Genomic DNA, 16,637 nt, shown 5'->3' with positions numbered 1-16,637 from the left:
CAAACTGGGTCTTGAAACCTGAATTGGTGACAGCTAACCCATCTGGGTGGTAGGGCAGGGGTTGCAAATCTGCCCCATGCTAGCCTAGGCCTAACATTATGTGATTCTGGTAAGAACTCTGTCCTGTGATGGATGGAGTCTTCCAGTGCTTGGCCTGACAGGGAGGAATAGAGATCATTCATTCTCACTGCAGCCCAAGGTGATAAAAGTATACTTTAGATACGAGTTTCAGCTATACACCTGGAATCATCCATACCTCTCACTTTGCATGCATGCACACACTCATATACATACACATGCAGCAGTTTAGAAGACTATGTTGTGGTCTTTTGAGATATGCTTTCAGTACTCCCTGTTCTAGTATCAGCACCCTTTGGATTTATAGAAATGTGTAATAAAATTACTGTATTATTAATATGACACTGTAAAAGCCAAGGGGGAGGTTCCCTCAGTGAATAAACCCTCTATACATGATTAGTTTGAGATGCTACATTTTAAATGATTTTGAGTCTTATTTTTATTTTGATCATACATTTCAATTTATTTTGAACACCTATTACATACTAGGTACTATGCTAGGCACCGTACATAGAAAGATGAGAAAGACCCAGCCATTACCTAAAACATAGAGCCTGGTTGGGGATATAGAACAGATGGTAAGTGCTCTGATAGAGATAAGTGTGAAGTAGTATCAGAGCACAGAAGACAGACCTAGGGAATCTAAAGAGGTGACCATGGATTTGAGTCTTGAAGAGCATGTGGGAGTTGGTAGGCAGAGAGGCAGGGAAGGGCGCTCCGTGTGGGAGAGAAGGCTCTGTGTGAGCTCTGAGGCACAGGCGTATGATGTGTTCAGGGGACTTCAAGTGCACTGGCAGGGCCACAGCAAAACCAAGTGATGGAAAATGGTAAAAAGGAGCACTGTGCTGGGAGGAAGGAATTTCAAAGCCACAACATTAAAATGTTAAAAGTACACAGTCAGCAATTTAGAAAACTCTTGTTTATATTTTCCATAGCAGCACATTATATTACATTCTTTGGGTTTCAACTATCTTAGTCAACCAAATAGATGTCCTTCATCTTAAAAGCAACTAGGAGCCCTAGGCCATGTGGCTCCATCGACTGGAGCTGTATCCCATATACCAAAATGTTGTAGCTTCATTCCTGGTTAGGGCACATATCTACGTTATGGGTTAGATCCCTGATCAGGGCCCATGTGATCGATGTTTTTCTGTCCTCACCCCTCTCTAAAATCAATAAATGTATCTTCGGTGAGGATTTTAAAAAAGCAAAAAGCAACTAGGAGCTTCCTCGTGAACTGACCAGCTGCCAGCATCGAGGCCCATCATTGGGGTGTAGCAAAGGTATGAGAGCCACTTGTGCACATTTCTGTCTAATTCAGTGTTAGTGAACTCATCGTTGGCAGCTTGAAATCCACCACGGCATATCCATCACAGAAATCAGCAAATACTATAGATCAGGACTTTTATTTTTGTCCCGAAGAGTGACTTGTTAACCATTTACCTCGACATTCCTCTCCTTTGAAACCCCTAGCTGGAGACATCACCACTTGCCTTTCTCCTCAAAGGCAGCCTGAAGAAGTTTGCCACAGTTCTAGCAGTAGACAGATGGAACAAAAAGACCCATCTGTACCTGATTTCAGCTGTTGTCTTCTCTGCCCCCTTTGATTTCAGGCTGAAGGAGATCCAGATGAGTGAATACGATGCCACAACTTATGAAAGGTTTTCAGGTGCTGTCCGAAGACAGGTGCACTCCCTCCGAATCATCCTGGATAACTTACAGGTAATACTCCATTTATGGACCATGGAAATAATCTGGGCTGAAAGCTGAACTGATTCCAAAACTTTTGGAGAAAGTTATTCGAACCCTAATCAACCAGTCAGACAAAAAATTAATGTCAAAATGTTTGCATAAAGCTGTGCATCACTCCATCGCTCTCTTAGTTGAGTAAAAAGATTTGAGCTCATCTCTCTCCCTTTCCAGAAAGCAGTAATTTGACCAGCAACCCCAGGAGATGTCATACTTCCTGATTCCCCAAATATAAGATCTGAGAGCATCTCACCTCTACTAGAAATTCACAAATAGTATTCCCCTAGAAATAATTCCATTGTCATTGACTGGAGAGACAGAGGAGCACTTGGGTCATCTAGGCTATACATTCTCTGTGTATCCTCTTCCTGCCATCCCCTGGTCCCTGGATGCCCTACCTTTTTAAGTTTCACAGACTGGTTGCCCCAGAACTACTTAACATTGCTGTTGTGCCTAAAAGTATCAGTTAAGATGCTTCAGTGTTTCCTAAGCAAAGACTTGTTATTTGGAGACATTTATATTTGATATAGTGTCTGGCCATTTGGCACAGATAACTAAGGAAGGGCTAGGTATTCTCTCAAATCACAAATCATGTAAGATTATTTTGCAGAAGTGGGGGGGATAATGGGAGGGGAGGGAGACTTCAGGAGAAAAGAGGTGGGCTTAGGAGCTGGGCCATAACATGCTTCTCCACTCTACTATGGATCCTTCTGTGTCCTTTCCATATAGTGTTTAAAGTCGATTACCTTCATTTATACCCTTTTCCTCTTTGGTTTTTGTTTGTAATTGTTCTTTTTGGGGGGGGGGGGTGTTATTATTTGCTAAGTATTGAGGTTAAGAAGTTATGTGATGTAGTTTTAATCTACCATCTTAACCTAAAACTCTGGGAAAGCCTAATTTTTTTTAAGATCTAAACTGCATCAGGAGATTAGGAAGAGTTCTATACTTTCCAACTAAATTCCTAATTTCAAAATCTGGTGAATATAAGAATTAAGTCATTCGCTCTTTTAAAAAAATCCTTAACACTGTTATTTAGGATAAAACAGCATAAGATTTTATACTAACTATGTGTACAATTGAATGGTTGAATTTTCTTTTATAGTCACTCACTTAACAAGTGCTTATTGCTCTGGGCACTGAGGGTAACTGCTAGGTGGGCTCTGAGCTCCAAGGCAAGACAGGTGAATAAGAGCCAAAATGAGTGGTTCACAGAACATGAAGGGTAATGGGAGATGGTGTTTGTCCTAAGACTGAGGAATAATATGGCTCATTTATTCATTCATTTCTTGAGCTCTTGGTGCACACCAGGCATTAGGAATAGAAAAATAAAATGCAGGCCCTACCCACAAAGAAGGAACTTAAGGATGACAAATAGGCAAACAATTCCCTAAGTTTTGTAAAAAAGTATGCGCACAATGCTATGGGATGAATGAGAAAAGCCTTCATGGAGAATGTAATGCTTCAGTTCACTCTTGAAAATGTTTAGGAATTTCCCAGGTGCTTGAGGAGTGAGGACATTCCAGACATAGGGCACAGTGTGTACAAGTGCAAGTTGTTATGTGCAACTAAGGAGAGCATGTGTGTGATGGGAGACAGTAGCAAGGGAGAAGGCTGGCAAAGTGGTAGGGACCAGATTGTGAATACCTCTGGATGCTGTGAGAACACATGAATAACCTTGAGTTTTACCCTGTGGACAAACAGGCCATTAGAGGATTCACAGTGTTAGAAAGGGATACAAGAATACATTGTTAATTGAGGGAATCAGAATCCTCATCTGGTATTAGTAAATGTATTCATTGATATTTATTGGGCACCATGCTATAGTTACTTTTACAAACATCATCACATTTAACCCTCAGATCCACCCTTTTAGATAAATGATTACATTTACAAGATCTGCCAAAGGAAGACGTCAGATCTACTGCTTTGACTTCCTTTGTACAGTAGAATGCAGACCAAACCTGGGTTAGAAGGAGGGTTTGCACTCAGGAATGACTTCTGCTAAATGCCACAGTGACAAGACCAGTATCAGAAAACAGTATCCAGTTTTGCTTTCAGCTTTCAAACAGAGAAATGAAAGAAAGCTGTGACTGGCTCAAGGAAAAGCAACCAAATAAGATTAAATAGATGGCAACTGAGAAATTGGCAACTATAAAAATATGTAAAGGGATTGGGGTTAAGAACTTCAATATTTGTAAATAGAGTAACTATTTCAGGAAGGTTTTTATTTCCTTCTTTCCTAGAAATGTGAAAAAAACAAAAAATAGGCTTTAATAATAGCAAGAAAGGGTCTTAACATATAAGAAAGGGAATAAAAGTGATTTAATCCTAAAATGGATGTAGAACTTCCACCTCTAGAAATCTTTACAAATAAACTAGCATTTTAATTATACCAAGCATTTATTAAGTGGTTACCATGTGCCAGGCCTCACATATCATCATCATCATCAAGATCTCTTCAATCATCATTATCATTGTCCCTTTGTAGCTAATAATGCCAGCCTGGGTTCTGTAAAATGGGAACGATAAAGAATAGGACAATTAGGAAGATTAACTGAGATGATGCATGTGACCCAAACAGTGCCAATCATATAGCTTTCTCTATAGAAGAATTAGCTCCATCATTCTTGCTATTATTCATCAACCTGGACTGCAGGCCAAGCCACCCAGTTGAGTACTTTACATTCATTGTGCTAGTTATCCTTACAATCAGGATAAGGATTGTGTTCTGAATTTGATAGATAAGGAAACTGAAGCACATAGTTATCTCAATGAGGGAACTGAAGATTAGAAAGACAGCTGGTAAAGAAAGTGTCTGAGCCAAAGGTCAGGTCTCTTATCCATTAGGTCTGTTATTGTCTTTCATCTCTGCAATTCTTTGAAAAGTGTAATCCCTCCATATACTCATAAAACATTTTGCATCATTATCCAAATGCCAACACAGCATTTTTCAAGTGTTTTTATTTTTAATACACAGAGGCATTATTCTCAGGTAAGCCATCTAGTCCTCAATGCCAGTTAAAAACACAGCTACTGGTCATGATGGGCAGGACCTCATCTGGAATGTGAATCTTTAGATTGTAACCAAAATGAAAAGGATTTGATTTAGTCCCATTTTTGCCATCTTCTGCTAGTCCAGTGTGTCTCTGATTGACTAATGACTGCCAGCTGTTTTGAGGTTGCTGTGTATCCCAGTAACCATGGGGGTTTCCTTGGTGAACAGTACAAAGTCTGGACAGGAACTAGCAAGTCATCACTTGAGATGACTTTCCAAAGAACAACTTCAGGACCATGCATTGATTCCGGGTGGCTAGGCTGAGATTTGAGGAACAGGAAATGTTGTTGTCACCATCTGCTTCAACATGTGACTCGGCTGCAGCACGTCATTCTTCTCAATTAAGAAAGCTGTCACCAGTGACCTTCCTTTGCTTCTTGACTGGATAGTATGTGGAAAATCCGAGTCTTGGTTATTGGACCTTTTATGAGTCAGCAGTGATAACTTTCTCATTAGAGTAGTAGTATATAATAACTTCAGTTATACTTGATTTCAGAATCTGAATCTCTAATTCCAGCATTCCCTAACAAAAGAAAATATCCATTCTTACAAAAAACCACTGATTTTAATCATCTGTCTCTCCAGTGTTTTTCTGATTGAGAATCACTCTCAGGCTAAACTAAATTAGTCTTTCTCTGATTGCTTTGGCTAGCATGATAACTCCAGGAACCAATAATTATTTCTTGTTTGTTTATTTTTAGTGCTTCAAAATGAGCTTGTGTTCAGCTAAAAGGTGCTTTTGAACACAGACCTGTGACGTACACTGTGCATGACACTGAGGGCACAAGATACTGTCCCTGTCCTCAAGAAGGTTATAGTTGAGGAGCGGGGAAGGTGCGCACCTGAACAGATCGTCTCAGTTTGCTGTGGCAGGTGTGCAGGTGGAGGGGTGCATGAAATGAAGTGTAAGTCTGGAGGAAAGGGAGGCTAGGATAGATTTTGAAAGAAAGGATACATGAGCTGAGTCTTGAAGGATTCGTGGATATTAACCAGACAGAAAGGGAGGAAACAGTGCCCCAGTAGTGGTCACAGCACTGACAAAGGCATGACACTGGTCTCATCTGAGAGCTAATGGTCCATCTCAAGTGGAAGCAGGATACCATCCAGTGTAGGTACCAGGCAAGGAGCTTTGACCTTATTCTGAGTACTCACTTTGCTAATATGTAAAGAATTGAAAGGGTTTCTCCACTTCTTTTATTTAGTATCCAATAACTGTATCTCTCATCTTACAGACATGTATTGAATATTTTGCCTAAGGGTTCTTGCCTTCCACAACTAACCTAGGAAAGAAGATGCATGTGTAGCTAATAGAAGACACACTATATTAAGTACCACAGAAGGTTTTAGACAAAGTGCTATGGTTATGCAGACATATGTACAGGCATTTTCTAAGCCGGACAGTTAGAGGAAAACTCACAAAGGAAGTGTCATTTGAGCTGGACCATGAAGGATGAGCATGGTTTCAGTTAGTAACTCTTAAGGATGGACGTGGAAGGATGGTCTTGACCAGAGCTTCTCAAATGTTCTGGGGAGGTGGCCTGGTTTTCTTCAGCTGATCATGGACTAATGCTTTTATTAAATAAAATAGACGGAGCAGGGGAGAGCAACAGGGAAAAATGCGACAGCTGTACTAGAACAGCAATTTAAAATAAATAAGTGATAATAAAAAAAAGGAATGAATTATTTTAAAATGATATAGAAATAATAGCATATGAAATACAAGCTCATATTATTTAAAATCAGATTCGACAAACATAAAATTACTTTCTCAAACTGCGATATGAGTTTCAAATGCTTACTGTCAATTTCTGTTACTTATCTCATCATGGACCAGTAACAAGTATTCACACATAGAAGGCAGTTTATATAGCTCTGGTCTAGATAGAAGAAACCTATAAGCAGAGAACTAAGACCTGAAAACAAGGCTGTTTGGAGAATGGAAAACTGTCCAAGTGACTAGAATTTGGGGATGGGTTTGGGGGCCTAGTGGGTAATGGGAGAGAAAACTAGAGAGAGGGTGAGTCCCCAGGAGCCTTATGCACCATGGTGACTGGATTCTGTAATCAGTGAGGAGTGTGAACCTGATTGAGAAAGGGATGGTGTGGTTATATCTTCTTTAGGAAATTCTCTATCCCTGGAGAGACAGTTTCAGAGAAGAGAAGAGTGGAAGCCAGGAAATCAAAGCCTAAAATTACTTCAGTTATTCAAATGAGAGTAATAGGAACCCAAACCAGGGTAATTGAAATGAAAATGGAAAGGATGGGACAGCTTGGAGGGAGGACAAAAAGACAGTAACTGATTAAGTGTGGTGCTGTTACAGAGAGAAAGGGGGTTCTTTCACGTAGCGTCTTGGTGTAAAACCCCACAACTAGTGTTGAGGAAAACAGGTCTTTATTTACAATATTCCAACCTGGGGAGGGTAGTGAGCACTTCAGCTCAGAGCCCTGTTCTCCCTCACGGGACCCAGCACTTCCCTTGCTCCCCAAAAGGCTAGAAGCCTAAAACATGCCCAGAAGTTCCCAATCCTTTATCTTTCAGCTGTCTCCTTCAGGATCAGGGGTACGATGTCATCAGCCTCCGTATAACAGTCCAGGAAAACTTGTGCCATGTTGCACTGGATCACACATGATTCTCTCTTTGCCCTTTCAAAGTCGCATGAAGTTCCCCTTCTACCTCCTTGCAAACCGCGTGGTACTCCCAACTCTCTCTCCAAACTGTGTGGATTTCCTCTCCTCTCTCTAAAATGGTTGCCGCCTTATTTTTAAATCTCTGACCGTGGTCTGTGATGCAGTGGGCATGGTAACCAGTTCTGACCATTCACAGAACCTTGCGCAGGCTCTGTATGCTTTTTCCTCACTATTCTGTAGTCAAAACCCCTCCCATCTCCTTGGGGCCTTGGAAGAACCAACCATTTGCATAACTAAGACACAAGTTACCAGCCATAGATATGCAAAGGCATCTTAAAAGCGGTTCTTCTCCCCATCCCCCAACCCGCAGGCTCTGGGGATTTGGGGGGAACCCCACTCTGTAACAGGGTGAGGGGGGTGGTGAGGTTTTCAAGCCCTAGAAGACAGCAATAGGAAACCCAGGAAGAGGAAAGACTTGTGGAGAAAGCAACTGTTTGGTTTGGATGTTATGTTTTCTCACTACTGGGACACCTGTGTAAAAATATGAAGCATGATAATTGAACCTGGAGTTTAGGAAGAAGGTTAGGACCAAATAGGGTTGCATATCTATATAGGTGTCTATGTCTGTATTTTAATGGTCATCTCTACAAAGGAACAGCCAAAACCAAGAGAACTATGTTGACTAAGGCGAGAGTATAGAGCAAAGAGAGAGAAAGGTGAAGGCAACCATGTCAGGGAACATGCGCATTGCAGGGGAAGCATTGAGATGCCAGTTTCTGTTTCTTAGCATGTGAATGGCTCATCACTATGTGGCATCAGTGGCCACAAGAGGACAACTTCAACTGAATGCAGACTAGAAATACAGTCCTGACTTCCAGGCTGTTTGAGCACTGGCATCTAGCTCAGTCTTCGCCGGATGACCATTAAAATGAGTAAAACAGTAAAAAAACCATAAACAGTGAAATACCCATATGATAGAAGAAATTAGGGAAGAATGACAGTGACATGCAAGAAGGTTTGAAGAATTTTTGCTAAACATAGTGTGATGAGACCCCTGTGAATGATAGTGCCAAAACAACTCAAAAATCTTCCTAAGAAATAGCATTACTAGTGAGTCAGTGCCTGAGACCAACAGAATCTCATTAACACCCTGACTTGGAGAGACAGGGCATAGATGAGAAAGCCCTAGAGCTGGTGAGAAGCAGACCACTTGACCTTCATTTTGTCACTGCCAAACAGCAGCCTTGGGTGGCATGGGCTGGGGAGCTCTAGGTTTTGTACAGTGGCCGCAACATGCAAAAAGATGGAATGGAATAACACTGGGAAAAGGGCCAAACCAGCCTCAACTTAGACTTGGCTTGAGGAGTAGATCAAACAAATGTCAAATGACCCCATTGCAATAGCTTTTCCAAACAAAATAAGAAATGATGTAGAGATGAAGTTCTCATGCTGTGACGGTCCACAGTTCCAACTCCTCCCCTGCTGAGTCTTGAGCTAATGGTATAGACTCAGTTCAACTACTAGCACTAGTGTAAAATCTTCAGGGAGAATTCTAGCAAAATGGGGAGTAAATGCAACTGTTAGAAACAAGGACATAGTGACTCCCAAACCAGTAAAAAGTCATTAGTAACAAAGGGCAAATGTAATTAAAGGGTCTTAAGGGCAAATGTAATTAGAGGGTCTCTGAGAAGGGAGCTGACAGCACTGGCATATCTACAAACCACCGAAGGGGCATTTAGATAACCCTGTTAGATTGTAACTCTGGAGTAACCAGTAATGGAGAAACGGGGAAGAAGGAGAGGGGAGGGGGAGCTAATTGCATTAGGGCGGGGAAGCTAATCACTCTCACTTTAGGGTGGAGAAGATAATCACTTTAGGGTGGCAATTTTAGGGTGGAAAAGATAATCACTTAAGGGTGGCAATTTTAGGGTGGGGAAGCCAAGACTATAAAACCAGTTTCCTTTGTCTACTTGGCGCACACATTCTCCTGACTGTGAGGGTGCGCCCGGCTCTGCAGACTCGTGAATAAAGGCCTCGCTTTACTGCTCAAGTCCTGTGTCCCAGTTTTTATTGTGAGCGTTTCTCACACAACCAAGGAGAATTTATCTAATCTGTTCCTGAACAGTTTTGTGCGGCCATCATTCAAGAATAAGGACACCAGAAAAGGAAATAAGATGGGATCTATGAAATTATTCCGCAGTGAGGTGGATTAGCAGGCATTCAAGATGTAGAGGGAGAAGATGCTGCTGGGCTAGAATATTTTCCTCAGAAAACACCAGATTTTTAGAAAGCATCTGCTTTGTGTTCTCAAAATTCAGAGAATCTTGAAGTATGTGAAATGAGACATGGATTTAAAAGGGTCTGACTAAGAGACCAGCAGAAATAATAAGGGAAATGAAAACAATAAGGAAAGATTGTAAGAAAACTAAAAAGGCAATGCCCATACTGAAATCTACTTTAAAAGTAGAACAGATCAATTCAGTCTTAAAGCCAAGTATAACATAAATGGAAAACTTGAATTGTTGATCCAGATTGTGAAGAAATAGAGGTAAAAACCATAAGAAATTTGGTCAATAAAAACAGACCAGAGACCTAACATTCAAAGCCATGAGCCACCCCGGTAAATAGAACAGTACTTGGCAAATAGTAAGTTCTCAGTAAATATATGCTAAATGAACCACTGATATTCCCAAAGAGGCCACCAAAAAGGACACATAAACAATAATCAAAATCATAACAAAAGAAAACTGTATTGGGCTGAAGATAGGCCTAAGTCTGTGTGTGAAAAGAACTTTACTGAGTACCAGGCAAAATTACTGAAAAGAGATAAGCACCTCACCATAGCTTCATGGTATTTTAACATTTCAAAAAACAACAAAAATATCCTAAAAGCATACAAGCACACAAGAAAACAAGCTAATCACAGAAAGAAAAATTAATCTTGCATTAGTTTTTCCTGAAACATTGAATAGTGTAACAATATCTACAGGATTTAGGGGCAGGGGCTGGAGGAGTTCTGACCCAAAATTTCTATATTCAGCCAAAGTACAAAGGTGACAGAAAGACATTTGCACATGTTCAGAGACTTAAAATACATGTCACTTAAGTCCCCCTTTTGAAAATAACTTTCGGGGTATAAGAGGACTAAATGGTAATGGAAAAAAAAAATAAAGATTAAATCAAGAAAAAAGAACTTAGAACTAACCATGTATATACACATGTGCACACACATACAGATATATGCATATATGTAGAAATATTCCAGTCAATTAAGAAAAATCAAAATTCCATAAGAATGGGAAACTTTTGTTATAAAAGGATCAGCAGTGAACATTGGAAACAGAGTAGAATCAGGTCTAAATAATTGTGGTAACTATGTTTAAAAGAAAACTATCAAGAATAATGCTTTTAAAAAATACACAATATATCCTCCTGGCTGCTGTGGTTCAGTGGATTGAGCGTCGGCCTGTGAGCCAAGTGTCGCTGGTTCGATTCCCAGTCAGGGCACATGACTAGGTTGCATGTCAGGTCCCCAGTTGGGGGCGCGAGTGAGAGGCAACCACACAGTGATGTTTCTCTCCCTCTCTCCTTTCCCCTTTCTCTATAAAATAAATAAATAAAAATAAACAAATAAATAAATTATTGTAAAAAAATACACAATATAAAAGCAGTGAATTTAATAATAAAAACAGGGCCTAAATCCTAAATTACTTCAAAAATTAAACAAAAATCAAGAAGAAAGCAGAAAGTGTGATAATTCATGTTATATACAAAAGAGACAAATACTGTTACTTTCCTAAAACTAATTACAGAAATAAAAGTTCAATAGGGCTTTTAAAAAACTTAATACTGCTTATATTTTTAAACGTTTTTCTTGTACGTGCAGCATGTTTTTATAAAGATTCCTCTGATCACTGTGGGGAAAGTGGAAGGTCAGGGGCCCAGGGCTGAAGCACAGAGACTGTTCGGAGGCTATTGCAGTGGTCCAAGTGAAAGAAAACGGTTGCACTAGGGACAGGCATGGAGATGGAAAGAGATGGTCAGATATTGCCGGAAGTTGAGAGGATTTTCCAGGGGACGAGGTGTGAGATGTGAAGAAAGAGGGGTCAAAGAGAACTCCTAGGTATGTGGCCTGACGAGCTGAAAGAATGAAGTTGCACATTGCCTTTCACTGAGATGAGGAGGACGTGGAGAGAGCACAGGTAGAGGAGCTAGGGCTCAGTTTTGAACCGTTAAGTTTAAGATGCCTATCATGTAATGCACACTGATACGTGTAGAGCCCAGCTTCTTTGTATAAAATAACTTAATTCTTCAAGGAAGGAGATGAAATCATTTTTGTTCATAAAAACTAATTCTACAATAACAATAAATTGTCACCCAAAGTAATAGTTTAGTTCCATTTCAGCATCCAAGAGTAGTTCTTCTAACAAGAATTATCTTTGTTAAATACATGAATCACTGTTTTCCCTTGCAATGAAATATTACTTCAAGAAACAGGAAATTCTTTAGAACAGGAAGATCTATATCTTCGCTCTCATTCTCTTTTTATTCTTCTTTTATTTTGGCAATACTATTCACCATTTAGAGTACCTTGTAACCTAACAGATATTTAGTAAAATATTTTCACTATCTCAAAATATTGAGAACCACGAAGAAAAAATTTTTATTGTTTCCACTGATTTATACTGTTATATTATAAATATTGTACAAAATTTTACCTTAATCTAGCATATCTTTTTTGTTTGAATAATACAAATTAATAGCATAAAAGTATACATTGGTTGAATTGGGAGAACTGTTAAAATAATAGGAGCTAATGTTTAATAAAAGAATCATTGATTCCAGGTATCCTCAAACTTCTATTTACATTTATTCATCTTCCCAACAACTTTTATTGATGATTATCTACGTGCTTTATTCTGTAGAATGTATATACTTTCTGCAAGAATTGCTATTTAAGTCTTTTTAATCTCTTTATTAAAGAAGTTCTGAAAAAATAATAGAAAATTGGCTTGTCTATATAGTTTATAGGTAAAGGAAGAGTTGATTAACCATAATCCAAATAAGTGAAGACTTAAGATTAATCAGAATATTTTCAGTGCTGAAATCACAAGACAAAGTGTCACAAACCACAATTAGTTTTTGTCTAATTTATTCCTCCTAATGCCCTCACTGTTGCAGGTGTGTGTGTGTGTGTGTGTGTGTAAGGGAGTGGGTGTGCACACTTTATGGTTAACCAATTATTTCCCAGAAAAATGGATTAACCAGTATACGTCATCCTCTGAGCATTTAAATTAGTCTGTATTCTTTTTTCTTCTTTTTTTTTTTAACTTATTGAATTTATTGGGGTGGCATTGGTTAATAAAATTATATAGGTTTCAGGTGTACAATTACATAACACATCATCTCCATTTATCCCCTTCTACTCTCTTCTACCTCCCCTCACCCCCCTTCCCCTTTAGTAATCACCATACAGTCTAAGTGTTCTTTATATGAAAGTAATAAACTATATTTATTTTTTAGAAAATCTGTAACAGACTTTTTACTAGTAAAACCTAGCTTTATATATAATAAATTCTCATTAGTATGAACTTACTGTATAATACAAAACGGACATTTATAAGAACACTTCATGCAATAAGAATATACAATAAAGAATATGTTTGGCCCTCATTATAAATAAAAACAATTATTTAAGTAAAGAAGTATTTTAACGGGTCCCATAGAACTAAAATAACAAGTATTTCTATTCCGGTCCTCAGTAAATTTTTAAAGAGTTCCCCCTCCAGCTCATTGCCTTCAAGAGCATTTGTTCAGACAGGCCTCTTCCTGTTTTGAGTTTCCTAGTATTGGTGGGCTGACTGGATGATAGATAATAAATCACCTGCTCATATTTATATGCAAGTTTTATACTTAAAAACTAACAAATGATGCTACTATTATAAAAATGTCTTTGTGCCCTGTAGTTCTAGATCAGAAAGCAAGCACATATTTTTACTTTTCAAGAACAAAAACTGTGCCTGAAAATCTCACCAAAAATAATTCATTTATTCACAAATAAAAATACAAAGGAAGGGAATATACTATATGCCCACCAGAGTGGCTAAATTTTTTTCAAAAAGAAGAAGCTGTCAGTATCAGGTAATGGTAAGGATATAAGCAAATGAAACCCTCATTCTCTGCTCATGGGAATGCAAATTGGAAAAAACATTTTGGAAAACTGTTTAAAAGTACTGACTAAAGTTGATCATGTTCAGGATTTCCACCCAACAGAAATATACACATATCTGTTCCAAAAGACATTCAGGAATACTCATCGTGACAATATTCATAATAGCCCCAAACTGGATACAACACAGTTGTACAATGGATAAATGCATTTTGACAAAACCATACTATTGAATATTGTTACAACAGTGAAAGATTACACACAACATAGGTGACCCTCACAGGAACAATGTTGAGTCAAAGAAGCCAGACAAGAAAGAGTACATATCATATGATTCCATTGTATGAAGTTCATAAACAGGCAAACCTCACCTGTAGTGAAAGAAGTCACTTTCACTGTGGCAGGGGGACAGTGAAGTCCAAAACAGGCCCTGGGAGGCTGTGGAGGTGCCAGTGGGTACAAGGGTGTGTTCATGTTTAAAGTTCATCGAACTCTGCACTTAAGATTTATGCACTTTATTACAAGCATGTTATACTTAAATGTAAAATGTTGACCAAAACAATCAAAAAATAGAATAAGAAAGGAATAGCAGGTTTATTGGAATAAGCATATCCCTTGCCTTACTCTCACCCCAGATTTTACTAAGTACTATATTGGCACACATAATGGAAACAGAATCTTGAGCTAAACAGTGCCTTAAGGGGTGATAATCTAATCATATATAGCAAAAGAAACAACATCAGCATAAGAAAATTAAGACCTAAAATCTTTAGGTTCTTACATAATGGTGAATCCAGAAACAGCAGACAAACTTAATATTCTAAGGAAAAAGTAAGTGTTTTATCATTCTTAAACCTCCTCACCAAGGGCAATAATAGGTCCACTATGAAGGACCCCCTTTTATCATTTTTACTAATTATTATCAGGTACACCAAAAAAATTCTGCAGTGTTGTTGGGCTAATTGTTTAACAAGCCTTCACTAGGTCATGACTTTATTGCTCTTCGTATCTCCTACCTTTGCCCCTCAGCATCCCCAAAACACATGAGCTGTAATTCCCTTCTTGTGTGCCTTTAGTCTCTAACACTTGTCTGGAATGGTTATTAATAAGGCAGGATTTTGTAAACCTCTCATAAGGAGTTAACATTTGTTCCCTTCATAGTCTTGAAGAGCTGCCTCATAATAAGTTAACTTAGTTGGCCAGTGAGATTTCTATCTTGCAAGCCTACTAAAGGAATTGAAGGAAAAATTATTCTGGTAAATGTTAAATACACTATGTTAATTTAGTCAAATTTAGGAATATCTAAAATAGCGAACCTTAATTACTCCAAATTGCTTAATTACAGTGGGGTATTTATCAATATATTTAGAAGATAATCCACTAAAAATTATGTTTAGATAATTCTCCTATCTGATTGGCATAAAGCATGCTATTGTGGTATTCTCTGGCAATCTTAGATTTAAATCTTACGAGTACAAAATAGCGTCATGGAATGTTTTCCTGGATATGACATTTAGTAAATTGTATCACTTTTGTTATGGTAATGTGGTCATTTGTTTCTGTCATTTTACTCAATTATGTCCATATGCTTATTAATATTTTTGGGTGTTCTTCAACAATACATAGCCATACCATGACCATTTATCTGTTGATATATAATGAACTCTATTAAAAATTCTAATGTCCTGAGTGTTTCTAGTATGATTGTTCTTAATATTTCTTAGATCTGGCTCTATCCCAATTTGGAGAACAATATGAATTACTGGGAGTTTCAGACAGCTGGTTAGGAGGTTTTAGTATCCCCAAAACTCCAGATAATGAAATAAAAGATTTTCATCAAGTTACATGTCTGCTGGGTTCTAGACGTTTTATGCTTTCTTTTAAGTGCGGATGTTTGTCTAGAAGAATGATGGAGTTTGGAAAGCAAAGGCTAGCTTCCTATAACTAATTATCCACCCAATTCTCTCAAACTTCTTACCATCAGTAGCAAGCTAGCTTAAAATAAACTGCATTAAAACTAATGTCAAAATAAACACAGAATGAATATTTGCTTAAAAATTATTTTCCCCATAATTTGTTGCACTTAGCAGATAATTTACCTATTTCTATTATTGAGGAATAGATTTACTACTGAGAAAAGCACATTTTTTTCCATCACTTTTTAGCATTTTTAATCAATGTACTTTTAGAAGCTTACGTTATGATACAATTAGAAAGAGGAAAAGAGGAAAAATCTAATTAGGAAATCCTTTCTTTTTAAGAACATTTTAAGTTTTTTTTTAAAAATTAAAACAAAAGAAACAAAGAGCTTGAAACAAAGAATATCCATAAATACAGCTCATAAGTTATATGACAGAGGTATAAAGTAAGTATTGGGGCACCTTAAGAATAGTTTGCTTCATCAGCACAGTAATTATAGTCATTCATTCAACATTTAAAATAATATCCTAATATTTTTAGCAATTCCTTTGTTTTTAAGACACCAATCAAATAAAGTACTTTTTCTTCACAATGAAAGTAAAACTATATAACACAAATACCTCCAATCATAAATACACACAAATATTTTTGGACAATAAAAAGTATTTTAAAATATTTCAAAGGAGAAAGATCTTAAATTGGGATAGAGTCAAATGAAGGAAGTCACCTTTTAGCAGGTAATATGTAATTCAGGCTTATAAAAGGATGTCTCTCAATAAAAACATATACCAATTCATAGGGCATGTAGAAATTATTTAAGAGGAAAGAAGAAAATAGAAAAGATAAATCAAAATTTTAGTGTGGTAAATTCTTAATTCTAAGTTATTATGGGTATTTTTAGGTGAACATTGGATAGTAAATTAATATCACTCGCCGCTTTTTCAGGCACTTCTCTCACTTCTTTATGGGACTGGCGCCCCTCTAGCTGTTGCCCTGGCTGTTGTTCCCAGAGTGGGTGGGTCTGTGGATGATCTAGGTC

At 37.9% G+C, this 16,637-nt stretch overlaps 1 protein-coding gene across 1 annotated transcript in view; it reads left to right on the top strand.

Moving 5' to 3' along the window:
* Positions 1-16,637, top strand: part of VWA8 (von Willebrand factor A domain containing 8) — a 432,115-nt gene that overhangs the window by 385,731 nt on the left and 29,747 nt on the right. Inside the window, exon 40 of the mRNA XM_090258845.1 lies at positions 1,692-1,800. Within this exon, the coding sequence (XP_090114971.1) occupies positions 1,692-1,800 (109 nt within the window). The remainder of the gene's footprint in view (positions 1-1,691; positions 1,801-16,637) is intronic.

The sequence above is a fragment of the Furipterus horrens genome, unplaced genomic scaffold (genome assembly GCF_987537825.1).
Source record: "Furipterus horrens unplaced genomic scaffold, mFurHor1.1.pri manual_scaffold_12, whole genome shotgun sequence".
In the NCBI taxonomy this organism is placed as follows: Eukaryota; Metazoa; Chordata; class Mammalia; order Chiroptera; family Furipteridae; genus Furipterus; species Furipterus horrens.
The sequence above is the reverse complement of the archived record's forward strand: the minus strand, read 5'-3'. Positions and strand labels throughout refer to the sequence as shown.